Source organism: Martes martes (assembly GCF_963455335.1).
Source record: "Martes martes genome assembly, chromosome: 17".
NCBI classification, from domain to species: domain Eukaryota; kingdom Metazoa; phylum Chordata; class Mammalia; order Carnivora; family Mustelidae; genus Martes; species Martes martes.
This window is the reverse complement of record NC_137905.1, coordinates 6,917,715-6,931,471: the sequence shown is the minus strand read 5'-3', so window position 1 is coordinate 6,931,471 and position 13,757 is coordinate 6,917,715. Positions and strand designations below refer to the sequence as shown.

General features: G+C 57.4%; 1 protein-coding gene across 1 annotated transcript in view; it reads left to right on the top strand.

Annotated features, from left to right (window-relative positions):
* The window catches only part of CMIP (c-Maf inducing protein), a 222,491-nt gene that overhangs the window by 164,359 nt on the left and 44,375 nt on the right, over window positions 1-13,757 (top strand). Inside the window, exon 4 of the mRNA XM_080827893.1 lies at window positions 9,699-9,860. Coding sequence (XP_080684019.1) covers window positions 9,699-9,860 — 162 coding nt within the window. The remainder of the gene's footprint in view (window positions 1-9,698; window positions 9,861-13,757) is intronic.

The window sequence follows — 13,757 nt, the reverse complement described above, 5'->3', positions numbered from 1 at the left end:
ACGTGCAGCCCCTTCCCGGGTGTCTCGGCCGGTGTTCCGTAGCCGGGGTGGGGTAGGGGGCGGCTGGGAACGCGGCCTCCCCTGGGGTTAGGGCCACGTGGAGACAGGGGTGCATTTCCAGAGTGCTGAGAGCAGGTCCGGGGCCGTAGCTGTGTACGCTCACAGTCTTCATGGACCCTGACTCAGGACAAGCATTCCCCGCTCTGTCCAGGTGGCTCCCTGGTCCACGGCTGCTGGGGCAGGTACCCTGGACGCAGGCAGCACACCTGGCAGGAACACTGGCGTTTCCGCCCTCTGAGGGAACAAGAAAGAGACAGGGGTCCACATCTCCCCCAGGAAGAGAAAACCCAGCGAATTCCAAACTGAGGAAGAGCCGGGAGAGGCTGCTGAACACAGGGGCACCCTGGGTGCCCGGGCCCCCGGACCACACCACCACGCGCCCACCAGACGGACCCCGGCCACCCTCTTCCTAAAATAAAAGCCTGGGAACGGTCAGCCTGAGTGGCTGCAGCGGACCGGCGGAGCCGTCAGGAGCCAGGCCCCCCGGGGTCCGTCGCTGCTTCGCTGCTCACCAGGTGTGAGTTTCCTGGGGCTGCTCTGACAAAGTGCCGCCCACGGCAGACGCGCGCTGTCTCAGAGTAGCGGGCAGAGGCCCAGCATCCAGGTCTCCCCCGCCACGAGGCTGGGCCCCCATGCGCACGCTCCGTGTGGGGGTCTTCTCCTTGCCTCTCCGGAGTTCCCGCGCTTGTGGACGCAGAGTGGCGACCTTGGCCCCCGGCTCTGCATGACCGTCTCTCCCTTGTGTGTGTGTGATGCCAGCTGTTGGCCACAGCGCCCGCCTCTGAGCCAGCCTGACCTCTCTTCCCTTGACTGCACCTGCAAAGACCTATTTCCAGATAAAATCACGTCCACAGACTCTAGTGGTTAGAACTTGGACGTGTCATTCGGGGAACACAGCTCAGCCCACAACACCAGCTGTGTGACCTCGGGCAAGGTATCAGCCCCACAGTGCCCCCTCCTCCTATGCATCATGCGGACAGACTCCTGGGCCCCACTGGGCTCCACTTGGCTCTGGAGTTGGAATCTGCCTTTTTTCTTTTTTTTAAGATTTAGTTATTTATTTTAGAGAGAGCGCGCACATGATTAGGAGGAGAGGGAGAGGGAGAGAAGTCCTCAAGCAGACTCCCTGCTAAGCAGGGAGCCCCATGCGGGGCTCGACCCCAGGGCCCTGGGATCATGACCTGAGCCAAAACCAAGAGTCAGCCGCTCAGCCAGCTGAGCCCCCCCAGGCGCCCTGGGACTCCGCCTTTTAACAAGACTCCCCACGTGGTTCCTGCTTGCATCTGGGGGTGAGGAGCACTTGGGGGTCAGGGGGCTTAGAAGACTAGGTTCGGCACTCACCATGGCAGAAGCTTCTTACGTGTCGGTCATTATTGCTGACCTTTGCTTTTCCTCCGTTTTGGAAACACTGAGAGCCCCTTCCATGTGTCCCGAGAAGCTGCGGTCACCACGCACAGCAGGGCAGAAGCCCGTGAAGCCTCATCCCCTGTCCCCTAGGAACTCAGAGCTCGGGGGGAAAGCAGCCATGTGGAAGCTTTTAAATGTGGTCAGACCGATCCGGCTGGTGATGGGGTTTTGCCAAGGGTTCGGCAGGCCCTGAAGTGCCCAGTGGGGCGCCCAGCACCAAGCCCGGCTCCTCTTCGCACCAGCCAGATATGTGGTTGCCCAGGCAACCGGCCGATGCCCCAGAGACTGCGCACAGGTCGCTGTGCCCGAGTTCCCACTGTCTCCTTGGAAGCAGTAACGACTGTGGAGAGACGGCCTCCGGCGGGCACATAGGGGGCCGAGTGCCCAGGCTCTTTCCCCTCTTTCAGACCAGTCGTCCCTCTCCTGAGGACCTGGCTTTCCTGGCAGATGCCGGCTGGACGCCCAGCTGCAGTCGGTTGGGAACTGCCACGGGGCAGTCTCACCTCTGCGGTTAAGGGACTTCTCCTGCGTCTCGGAACAGGTGTGACCTCCATCGAGGCAGAGGGAGCTCCCAGGCGAGCCCATCCAAGTGGCTCAGTGGTCGGGCGCTGGGGATCGGCAGCTGCATCGGCTCCCAGTTCCGGCTCTGGCTCTTACTTGCCACGTGACTTGACCGCTCCCAGCCTTGGTTTTTCTCCTCTGTAAAATGGGCCTTATTATACCACACACTTTGTTGAATGGTTAGGAAATTCAAAAAATTAGTTAATTGTATAAAGTGCTTCACACAGTCCCTGGCCTGTGGAGAGCGCCCCGGAAGCGATAACCATTATGGTCTTGTGTCACTTGCTGTTTGTGTTGTTAGGCAAGGTGGTTGTTCCTGGAACGTGGTAACCGCTGGGTAAGTGGTGGTCAGTATTACGGTGTTTTGTGGCTTTGTGAGCCTGAGTTGAGCTGTGCTTTACCTGCCAGCCAAAGGTGGGGGCGGGAGGGCAGACCAGGGCTCGGCTGTGTCTCGTTTTGTGTCCTCTCTCTTACTCCCAGTGGCCCCTTGGAGCCAATGGCCAGAGTAGGCCTCCCTATACTCCTCTTGAAATCCTGAGTCCCTGGAGGGTAATCACTGATGAATCCATCTGTCAGTTAATTACACCAGCAGGTAACAGCCCAGTAATTGTATTTGCTAAATTGGCATCTCTTTGCACGTTCACAGGGGGGCTGGGAGGTTATCTGCTTTCTCAGGTTGAGGGTCAAGACCTTATCGCCAAGCAGGCATTGTGGGGATGACCCAGGGCTGGTCACAGGCCAGGCTTGTATCTGAAAACAAAGTGATGGTCTTTGATGCCGAAATGATTTAAGATGGAGTATCCAGTCCCTCTGGAGGCCTAAAGAGAAGGCCAGCAGCCCAAGTGTTGGGGCCCCCAGAAACACACTGCTTGGAAGGGATGGCAGGAATGGCACGGTACCCTCCTGGCCCCAGAGCGGGTTGTGAAGGAATGAGGAGGTCAAGGGCCCCTGTCTAGGAATGAGAGAGGCTGGACAAGTTGCCCAACCTGTCGGTCTTCCTGGATGCGCAGCGGACATTTGGGGACACCACCCTGTAGACCTGGGAGGGAAAGCCGGAGAAGCAGGCCAGATGGGCAGGGTGCTACTGACATGGTAGCCCCAAAGTGCTGGCTAACTATGGGGAGAGACAGTGAATGTGTTGCTGGTCCTCTGAAGACATTGGTGATGGGGGGCCCCAGGACCTTAGGACAGCATTGCCTGATGGAACTTTCTGCCGTGATGAGAATGGTCTTTCCCTGCACCATCCACCATAGTAGCCACTGGCCACTTGTAGCTGTCGAGCAGTCACAGGGTGGCCAGTGGGACTGCATCACCGAATCTTTCATTGCATTTCATTTTAATTCAGTTAAATGTTAGTAGCCACATGGGGCTAGGGGCTTTGGGCCCGGGCAGCCCAGCTTTGGGCTGTCTACTGGAAGGAAGTTCTGACAGCCTGTCTGGTTCCTCCCTGGGTCATTTTTCTCGGCAGCTCCAAGGAGCTCCCGGGCCGCCCCCCTTTAACGACAGGTGGTGGGGAGCATGCGTGCTTGTGTGAGCCTGAGCCTCGGAGGCTGCGCCGACCAACAGAGCAGCCCCATCACTGGGAGCCGTGCTTCCAGCACGTTCCGAGTCACACCCCCAACCCCCCCACCGTGAGGGGCACACTCCCGAAGACAGCTTGTCTCCCGTGGAGGAGCCCAACAGGCTCCTCGCTCCCAGGCTGGAGAACCCCGGACGTCTGCGGTTGTCTCTGCCGTGGGAGCAGTTGCCGGAGAGATGGCGGATGTTGCCCAGGTAACGTCCCCTCCCTGACGAGCAGAGGGTGAGGACGGCAGTGGAGTGACTGGTCTGCCGCACGCGCGCGGGAGGCGGGAGGCTCTGCCCGCCGGCTCTGTTGTTTCGGGAGCTGGCGGGGCTGTCACAGAGGCCGGGAGTCCTAAGTTCCCTCTGCTCGGGACCACTCACTCCTAGGACTTTGTAGGTGACAGGACTGAGAGCTGCTGGTCAGCCAGCAATGGGGCTGAGCGCTTTATAGACGGCATCTCGTGGAAGAGCCCGGAAGCCTTGCACAGTAGTCAGTCCGACCCCACATTGCAGATGAGGCCACCAGCGCACAAGCAATAGACCGTGAGTTCCACGAGCACTTGGGGCCTGTCTGCTTTGCTCGTCGTGGGGATCCTCAGTGCTGAACACAGTGCTTGGCACATTGGAGATGGTTCCTGGTAAATTTTGTTGAATGGTTGGGTAGGTGATGGACAGACGGATGGGTGGGGGGATGGATGCGGGCGCGCACAGGTGGAGGGATGAAGCAGAGCTTGGATTTGAACTGAAGTCGCCTGTTGCAAACCTGTGCTCTTGACCACTGAGCGGGACTGTCCCTGCTTTTGTCTGATGTCCTCCTCTGCCTGCCTAGGTTGGGATTTTTGTCTTAAACATTATAATTGAAGTATAATTTGCACACTTTAAAAACCACCAATTGTTAGTGTAAGAGTCAGTGACTTCAGTAAATTCATAGAGTGTTACAGCCATTATCGCAATCGTGTTTTAGAACATTTCCGTCATCCTGAAAGATGCCCTCGTGTCTGTCTGCTGTTTCATTCCTGTTGCCGCCCCCCCCCCAGCCCCAGGCAATGGCTGTTCTGCTTTCTGTCTTTATAAATTTGCCTTTTCTAGACATCTCTCATGAAAGGAATCCTACAAGATGTGTTTTGCTCCTGGCTTGCTTGACTTAGCGTCACACTTTAAGGTTCATCCATATCGTAGCACGTGTGAGTAGATCCTTTTTACTGCAAATACCGGTCCGTTGTGTGGATAGACCATGTTTTGCTTACCTGTTCACCAGCTGGTGGACGTGTGGGCTGGTTCCAGTTTGAGGCTCTTATGAACAATGTCACGGACGTTCGTGTCCTCGCGCCTGGGTAGAGTCTGTGTTTTATTTCTCTTGGGCAGATTTCTAAGAAAAGGACTGCTGGATCGTGTGATAAGTGTATGCTTCGTGCTTTAAGTAACTATCAGACTGCTCTCCGGTGGCGCCGTGCTCCAGTGCGAGGCCGTCGGCAGGGCGCACAGGTCCCAGTCCTCTGGGTCCTCACCGATACTCGGGGTCGTTGGTTACAGTCCGCCTGGTGGGTGTGAAGTGGTGTCTGTTCGTGGTTTGAACCGCTGTCTCCCTGGCCGCTTGCCATGTTGGGCAGCTCTCTCTGCACACTTATTCCTAGACTGGCTTTGCCTTTCTTCTCTAAAAGGACCAGATAGCAAATATTTGGGGCTTTGCGGGCCACACTGGATTTCTGTCCCATGTTCTTTTTCTTTTTTAAAGATTGATTGATTGATTGATTTGACAGAGGGAGATGTAGCAAGAGAGGGAACACAAGCAGGGGGAGTCGGAGAGGGAAAGCAGGCTTCCCGCGAGCAGGGAGCCTGATGCGGGGCTTGATCCTGGGACCCTGGGATCATGACCCAAGCTGAAGGCAGGCGCCTAACGACTGAGCCACCCCGGCGCCCCTCTTTGGGGTTTTCTGCTTCACAACCCCAAGAACATTCTTGGCTTCCGTGCACGAAGCGAAGCAGGGTCTGGGCTTGGCATCCTGCCACACTTCGCCAACCCCTGCTGAAGGAATCCAGTGGCCCATGGAGTCCACACTGAACATGGCAGAGGTCACCCACCCCCCCACCCCCGGTGAAGGGGCCCACTGACAGGATGGTCCTGCAAAGCCAAGGGCCAGGCTCCCGAGGTGTCCCCATCCTACCCCCATGGCGATTCAACACCAGATGAGCTCATCAGAGTTCTTGGGATGAAACCTGCTAATCTGTCACCCAAGGCAGTCCTGCGCAGGCCTCCCTCTGCCCTGTGGCTGTCCTGCCCCAGACCTTAGAGCCTCTCGTGGGAGCCAGCAGCCTCTCCTCCCTGCCCCCACCATGATCGCCATGGTCGGTCCACCTGCTGTTCCTATTAGAGCTTCCCGCAGCTCCTTTACCCCTGGGTGCCTGGCCTCCAGCTCTCCAAGCCTGTGGACTTGTCCCAGCCCTCACCGTATGCCACCCAGCATTCTTGACCCCTCCATTACCGTGCCACTCGACATGTCTACCCTTCCGCTCTGCTGTCTGCACCAGCCCCGACAGATGTGATAGAGAGACACCTCTGGAATGAACCAGAGCCAGTCTGACTCCTGAATTGTCCCTTTGTAGCTGTGTGACCTTGGGCAAGTCAGGCCACCTCTCTGGCCGTCAGAGTCCTATGCGTAAACGGGACACTAGAGGCTGGTAGTAGACGTTACAGACGGGCCCTCGGCCACTTGGCTCACTGGGACCACATGTCATTGCCTGGGGCCATGTTCTTTTCCAGCTACGGGAGTGCTTTGTCCTGGGCACAGGGCAGTGGAAGAAGGCCGTGTGCAGGGAGTTGGTGGGGAAATGCTGCAGCTTCCTCACTCCCTGGGGGTGGCAGGGGGTGACTCACGGTCTCCTCGAGTCCCCCATGGGATTCACAGCTGGATCCATGGTGGCCCAGTCATAATGCCTGGTGGGGCCCCGTTAATGACTGCCTTCTCCTCTCCTTCTCCACCCTGCACTGATGTGTCCTACATAGCCTCACAAATGAAGAAACCGTTTACATGTGGGTTTTTATCTTAGGGTCTGTTCTGGGGACTCTTAGGCCGTGACAGGTCCCCAGCTCTGGGGTTACTGTGAGGAAGGAATGAGATGATGCTCAGAAGTGCTCAGTGGGGTGCCTGGTGCATAGTATGTGCTCATTGCGCACTGGCCCTTGTCACAGCCCTGGGACCTTCTGGTTTCGAATGCACCCACTGGTCCTGGGGAGGTCTGTTAAGCAAGGGCTTGGGTGCTCGCAAGAGAGCTGTTGTTCTTCCCCTATAAGGAGGGGTGCGTCGGTGAGCGCTGAGACTTGATGCCGCCCTCTGGGCCCTTTTGCCTGAACCTTGCTGCCTCTGAGTCTCGGGGATGTCTGAGCATGGAGAGCTTAGGACCGCAGCGCTCACGCCCCTCCCCACCGGGTGAGGGTGTGTGCCCCACCCCACAACACGCTGACTGTATTTGGCAAAGTTTCAGTGAGGGTTGGGTGGGACAGCGTTCACCAGAGATTAATGATAGCTATTTCTAGGCTGTGGGATTTTTGAGGCCTTTTTTCACTTACCCTCTCCTTTGTGCTTTCCAGCGTGGTTCAAATTTCTTACAACGAGCAGGCATCATTTTCACAAAAAGAATGAAGCCATTATTCCCTCAAAGGTAAATAACTGGCAGCTGATCAGAAGATAGGGCTTTCATGGCCCAGACCGTACGCCACTCTGGAATCTACTGTGGGGAGACATGGGTGCGAATCGTGTGGTTTTCTTTGGGGCTTAATACACGGCCCATTTCTGTGACCATTCCGCGGTCATTTAACAATAAAGCAATTCGCTGGGTATGGAGCAAAACCACCATGTCCAGGACTCAAAGGAGGATGCATCTTCTGGGAAGGATCGGTTCTCACCTTGGGAAGTGTCCCCATGGTGTTAGACTTTGGGCAGTCTGTTGGCATAGGCTGGGCAGTGTGGAGGCGGGCCATGCTCCTGGCTGACGGGGATGGGGACTGGGACTGGGGCTGCTTACCGGCCCAGGGAGGCCTCAGGGAAGTGGGTGCGTCTTGTTGTGAAATTCATGGGGCTCAACACATCCTCATTGTCCCGATCACCCCCACTGACCATGTAGTCACTGTTCATGGAACACCCTCTCGACAAAGCTTGCGGTGCGCGTCTTCCAGTCCTTAGAGGATCTAAAATGATCAACAAGTCAATGTTTCTGGCGTTTCCGCTCCCCCGCCTGAAGAGAATGATGCTGTCTCCACTTCCCCCACTTGTCTCCTCTGCCCTGCTACCCCTCGGAAGGGGACTTGTCTCGTTCCAGTTCTTGATGAGGGACGGTGACTGTCAGAGCACAGCCAGACAGAGAGGGAGAATGAAGGGGCTGTCCTGGGGCGCGGGCAGGCTAGCCGGCATGGCGGGGACAAGCTACATTGATTTCCATGAGAAAGATCAGGATTTGGGGCCTATGGGTAATTCATCCAGTTAAGTGTCTGCTTTCGGCTCAGGACATGATCCCCAGGCCCTGGGATTGAGCCCCACGTAGCGTGTAGCGTCGGGCTCCCTGCTCCGCGGGGAGCCTGCTTTCCCCTCTGCCGCCCCCCCCCCCCGCCCCCGCCCCGACTGGTGCTTACTCTCTTCAATAAATAAAAATTTTAAAAGATCTGGGCTGGTGAGGGGAAACAGACTTCGGCGTGAGTCTGCTGTGTGGATGACAGTGGTGGTGATGGGGCACGGTTAGCGAGCGGGAGAGTGGGAACTCAGGGAGTTCGGGAACGGACGGGAGATGGACGGCGGGGTCCTGCGTGCATGGTTGCCGGGGTCCGCCTCATCCTTGTCAAGTTTCCCCAAAGAGACGGTTAAGAATCCGGGTTCCCTTTTCGTTGCCAGGGTCTCTGTTTGGCCTCTGCCTTCTCATGTGGCTCCGTACGGAGAGTGGCCACATGGCTCCAGCATTTGTAAAGGTCACACACTGAAAGAGGCTGCCTGGTTTATGGAAGAGGAAACTGAGGCTCAGAAGGTGATAGGCTTCACAGTAAGAACCGGGCCTGACTCCACAGTCTCTCTGTGTTCCGCTGTGAGGCCTCACCCAGCAATTAACTAAGGTTGACAAGGACGGTTCCCCCAGATACTTCCTCAAAGGCCCTGGGTTCCAAGACCACTTTGTGACTCCGAACTCAGAAACTCAGTGGTCCCGGAGACCCTGGCAGCCTCAGGGACTGGTGGGAGACACTGACCTCCTCCCTCCCTACTCCCTCATTGAGACTCTGGCTCAAAGATTGTGACTTGTCACCCCAGCTGGCTGCTGGCACGGTGACACTAAACTTGGGTTTTCCCTGGGGAGCAGAGCATTTAATGAAGGAGTTCAGCCGGTGGGAGTCTCCCAAGCCAGCCAGGGCAGCCGTGGGGCAGGCAGCTGGAGGGCCGGGAGGGAGCTTGGCTGGGACCTCCGCCTTCCGAGGGCTGCTGTTTCCATGATGTCAGAGAGGCGGAACTCTGCCTCACAGCGCAGGAGACCACAGCCCTCGCCCCAGTGCTTTCCAGCCCTGGACGCGGCCCCGAACAAAGGTGAGAACGCTCGTCTTACTCACCGGGCAGAAACCGAGGACCGCCTTCGCATTTCCTGGGGGCCTCTGGGCTTGTCACCACCTGGCCAAAGTTGAATTCCTGGCCCCGAGCCTGCCTGTCCTTTTTCTTAACTGGACTCTGCTCTCCAGGGGAGCCTCTTAGGACTGGGGTGAGAAAAGCCGTGCCTCCAACTCAAGGAAGGTCCTCTGTGGACCCTTGAAGGCGCCCGCTCTGACTGTGCATCAGTACTTAGGGAGTACGTTTGGCAGCTGTGATCTGAAAGAAACCTCTTCGTTCTTTTTTGAAGTTGTTGGAAGCAGTGTGAAGGTTTCTCGGCTAGTGTCCGGGAGGCCTGGTTCTTTGTAGGCACAGCCCGTGACTCTGGGCAGGACATTTCCTTTCTTTGGAAGTCCGTTCCTTACGGGGTCCACAGCGGCCGTTTTTCGGGGCTTACAGGTCCTGATGCGTCTGTTTCTTTGATCGTCTGGCGTTTCCGCCATCAGCATGTCAATAACATGTATGTGTCTCCTTCTCTCTCCCAACCAGAAAAAGATTTACAAATACAAGAAAGTCCTGAGTAACCCAAGCCGTTGGGAAGTTGTGTTGAAGGAGATCCGAACTCTGGTGGACATGGCCCTCACGTCCCCGCTACAGGATGACTCCATCAACCAAGCCCCGCTGGAAATCGTCTCGAAACTGCTCTCAGAGGTAAGATGTTCCTCCTCCTGGGTTTTGCACACACGCGCGCGCGCACACACACACACACACACACACCCAAGTTCTTTCCCTTTCCCTCTGCTGAGCACAATGCCATACCCGGCGGCAGAACTGGACCCACATTGGTGCTGTCTCCCCATTGCCCAAGGAGTTGAGCAGTGTCTCCCAGCAGCCCAGAGAGCCCAGGAGGAGGCTTGTCCCCAGTGCTGCAGCTGAGCCGCCCCGGGGGCGAGGCAGGGGTGAAGGCGCTGTTGCTGCCACCCTGCCATGCCCCACCAGCCAGTGTGGGGGGACCGGTCATGGGCCTGAGGCTGGGCTTGTGGTGATGATAGTAGCAGTGAATTTCAGAATTTCCCAGCTCATCCCTGAGCTGGAGCACATTGGTGACACCCCCAGACCTCCAGACTGCGCTTCCTCCCTGCCCCTCGGCATTGGGGCCCACCATCCCTGCCCCTAGGCATTGGGGCCCGCCATCCCTGCCCGTCTCTGTCCTCCCCCTGCCCTGGCCTGCATGGGCTGCAGGGGCCCAGGCAGCGACAGTTTCTGCCCCCAGCACCCCGACCACCTGCACAGCAGTGGAGAATCCATCAGCGGCTCACAGCTGACTGGGCTGTGCTTTGCCGAGCAGCCCCACACTAGGGCCTGTGCCGTGCTGGACACTGTTCTGGGCTTGGGGATGAAGACAAGCCCCTGTCCTCCTGGAGCCCATGTTCCAGCAGGGAGACAGACAGGAGCGAGGGGGCTCGATCAGTGTCAGTCCTGCTGTTTGCGAGGAGGTGACGGCTGCTGGGAAGCGTGCTGTTGACTCTGTCCCAGCCATCTTCTCAGCGCTTCCCAAATGCTAAGGCTTGCCTTGTTTGTTTGCCTGCCTGGCCCCCGGAGACGCTGGCATCGATGACTTCTGATTTAACTCTGCATGGCCAGCGGAGTGATGCTTCTGTCCCCCTCCCCTGGGATGGGCCCCTGCTCTCCTGGCCCGCCCAGTTCCTTGGGTAGCTAGCTGCTAGATGCCCTCTCTGAGTCCGTACCAGCTCCTTGCCACCTAGAACCACCCCTTCCTCTGGGGACCCAGGCTGGTTGCTGCCGCTCAGTCCTAGGAACTGCCCAGGCCTTCCTTGTCTGCTGAATAGAGGGTCCCTTGCCCTAGAGGCAAGTGGGGCAAGAAGTAGAAGGTGGGCGGGAAAGACAGCTGCGGGGAGCAGAGGCCATGCCCTCGGGTGTGAGACAGCTTCCTTTCACAGCCCAGCAAAGACTCAGGCTTTGAAATGAATCACAGTCAAGGTCTGGAATTTGAGACCAGGCCAGATGCTGTATACCCAACATTCCATCCTGGCCTCCCGGCCCGAGGCCAGGCTGGGGGCTCACCATCAGTGAGCACCTGCTGTGTGCCAGCAGGTGTCATGGGCCATGCACACAACGTCTCGGGTAGTACACCTGCCTTAGAGAGCTGGGCCTGCTGTCTCCATTATACAGACAAGGAAACTGAGGCCCTGAGACACTGAGCAACATGCTGAGCAGGCGGTGGGGCTAGAAATTTCACCTTAGGGCTCCCTCGCTCTCACTGCAAGGCCAACCGTCCACCCCTTCTGCCCACCAGTCCCCACCCCACCGCCACACCATCATTAGATCAGGCTCACTGTCAGGACGATGGGGAAGGTGGCAGGTGGGCACAGTTGCCAACCACTGATAGCTTTTATTTCCATCTTACGTGTTTCATAGACCATGTGCCCCTGGGCCTTTGCATCGCTTCTCAGGCCAAAGTTTTAAAAATCATTGGATCCCCAAGCACTAGTGTGGTAAGATAAAGGCATTTAAAGGGAAAAGAAAAAAGGAAGCAGCTTGCATCTGCTGTGTGCCTACTGTGTGTCAGGCAATGAGTCAGTATCACTCACTGTGACACACAAGTGCTGCCATTTGCTAAGGGACAGAGCTGGGACTGCAGCCCAGGCAGCAGCCCCTCGAGGAGGGCTTAGCACCTCTCTGAGTGTCACACATGCTCTGTGACCACTGCTTTGGTATTTAGAGCTGATCACCAGGGACCCTGCGAGGTGAGTCCAAAAATGTACAGACGGGTAAACAGAGGCTCAGAGAGGCTGTCGTTTGCCCAGGGGTCTGTTGCATAAGTGGTGGGCCAAGATCCACACCCAGGTCTGCCTTTTAGGAAAGCTCACGCTGTTTTGCACAGATGTGGCATAAATTGGTAGAGACTTTCTAGCCCGGGGGCGGGAGGGGGTGCCCAGCTGTGTGGGACTTGGTGGTTGAGAACAGGTGTTGTACAAGCACAAGGACCTGGTTCTTCAGGTGCTAACTGGCCTTGGACAGTTTCCTAGGTCTCTCAGTACTGTTCTCATCTGCGAGTTGCAGTGACGATGAGCACCCATTTCACAGTGCTCTAATACAGACAAAGCGCCTGGCCCTGTGCCTGATACACAGGGAGCACTTGATAAATGATCACATTCTTCTTGTCATGGGAGATGGTTGTGATCTTGACCTTCAGCACCCTCAGCTGAAGGGTGATGGGTGATGGGTGGAAAAACAAACAAATCCCTCTCCTTGCCCTTTCCTGGTTAGGCTGTAGGGGCTCGAGGATTTGTCTGTTCTCTTTACTCAGGTTGTTCCTGGGGTCTCCTTCGAGGAGGCTCCAGGGGTCCCCAAACCATCCGGAAAGTGGGCAGGATCCGGAGGAAGGGAGTGAGGGAGGGGGAGGAGGGGACTCTTGGTTCTGAGAAAGGGCTGTCCATCCACTGGCCAAACACAGCTGCCTCCCTGACCTCCCGGGCCTTTGTGGAGTGGCCGCTCAGTTTAGGGTTCCCATGTCCTCTGTGGTGCCCTGGCTGTTAGTGAGCTCTCCCCGCCAGGGCGGAAAATGGCCTTGGTGGGGAGAAGTGTCCCTGCAGAATGGCACAGGCTGCCGCCCGCGATGGGGACAAAGGACTCGGCATCTGTGCTTGCCGCAGGCTCTTCGTGGGAAGGGCACAGGTGCGGCGAGGACCCGGCCGGGCCCCGCAGAGCTGCGCGCCGCAGCCTGAGAAACGGAAGCGCCGCTTGCTTGGGCCGAGCGCCGGAGCTCGGTGGTTGGAGGTGCAGGTCTTGGCACCGGGACAGACGGTGCTCAGACCCCCACTGCACGCTCTCTTCCCTGTGCGCCTGGGCACGCGGCTGGACCTCGTGAGGCTCAGGTAGCTCACCTGGCGATGGGAGGGTAGGAGAAGCACTGTGGGGAAGAAGCAGGTGCTCACGGCCTGAGGCACAGCGAGCTTGTCGTCACTCGTACGGCAAGAGCAAAGCTTCCCATCAGGAAAGTCACTGACGTTTAATAATCAGCCACAAACGGGCTCCTTAAGCACTACCAACGCCCACAAAAAGAAAAAGCCTTGGGGATCTAAGAAACATCCTTCCCTCTTCCACATGCTCCTGGATTCTAAGCGCTGAGGGCCAGGCTGTCTCCATGGGAACCTGGGGACAGGAGGAGCACAGACACGGGCCCGGGTTCCCCGGCCGTCCTCCCCCCTCGGGCAGCCAGACAGAGCCGTGTTCACAGCCCCCTGGCCCCGCTCTTGCTTCAGCGGGTTGTAAACTCGTTAGATATCCTGATGCTCCTTAAGCCCGATGGCAGGTGGCAAACAGGGTGCGGCTCTTCCTGGAACCCAAGAACTGACCATCTGGCCAGGTGACTGTCGTGAGGCGGCACGTGGCAAGGGGACGGACGTGACTCTGTCAGGAGATCTGAATGGAGACAAGTGAGAGCCCGTGCCCACCGAGACACACAGACAAAGCAGAGCACAGCACAAAACTAGCAGAGAAGACAATAGTGACCGTTTCTGGGTTTTCCCATCATTTCTCGTTTGTCATGTGTTCATGCCTTTCCTCAGCCATGTATTCACAGGA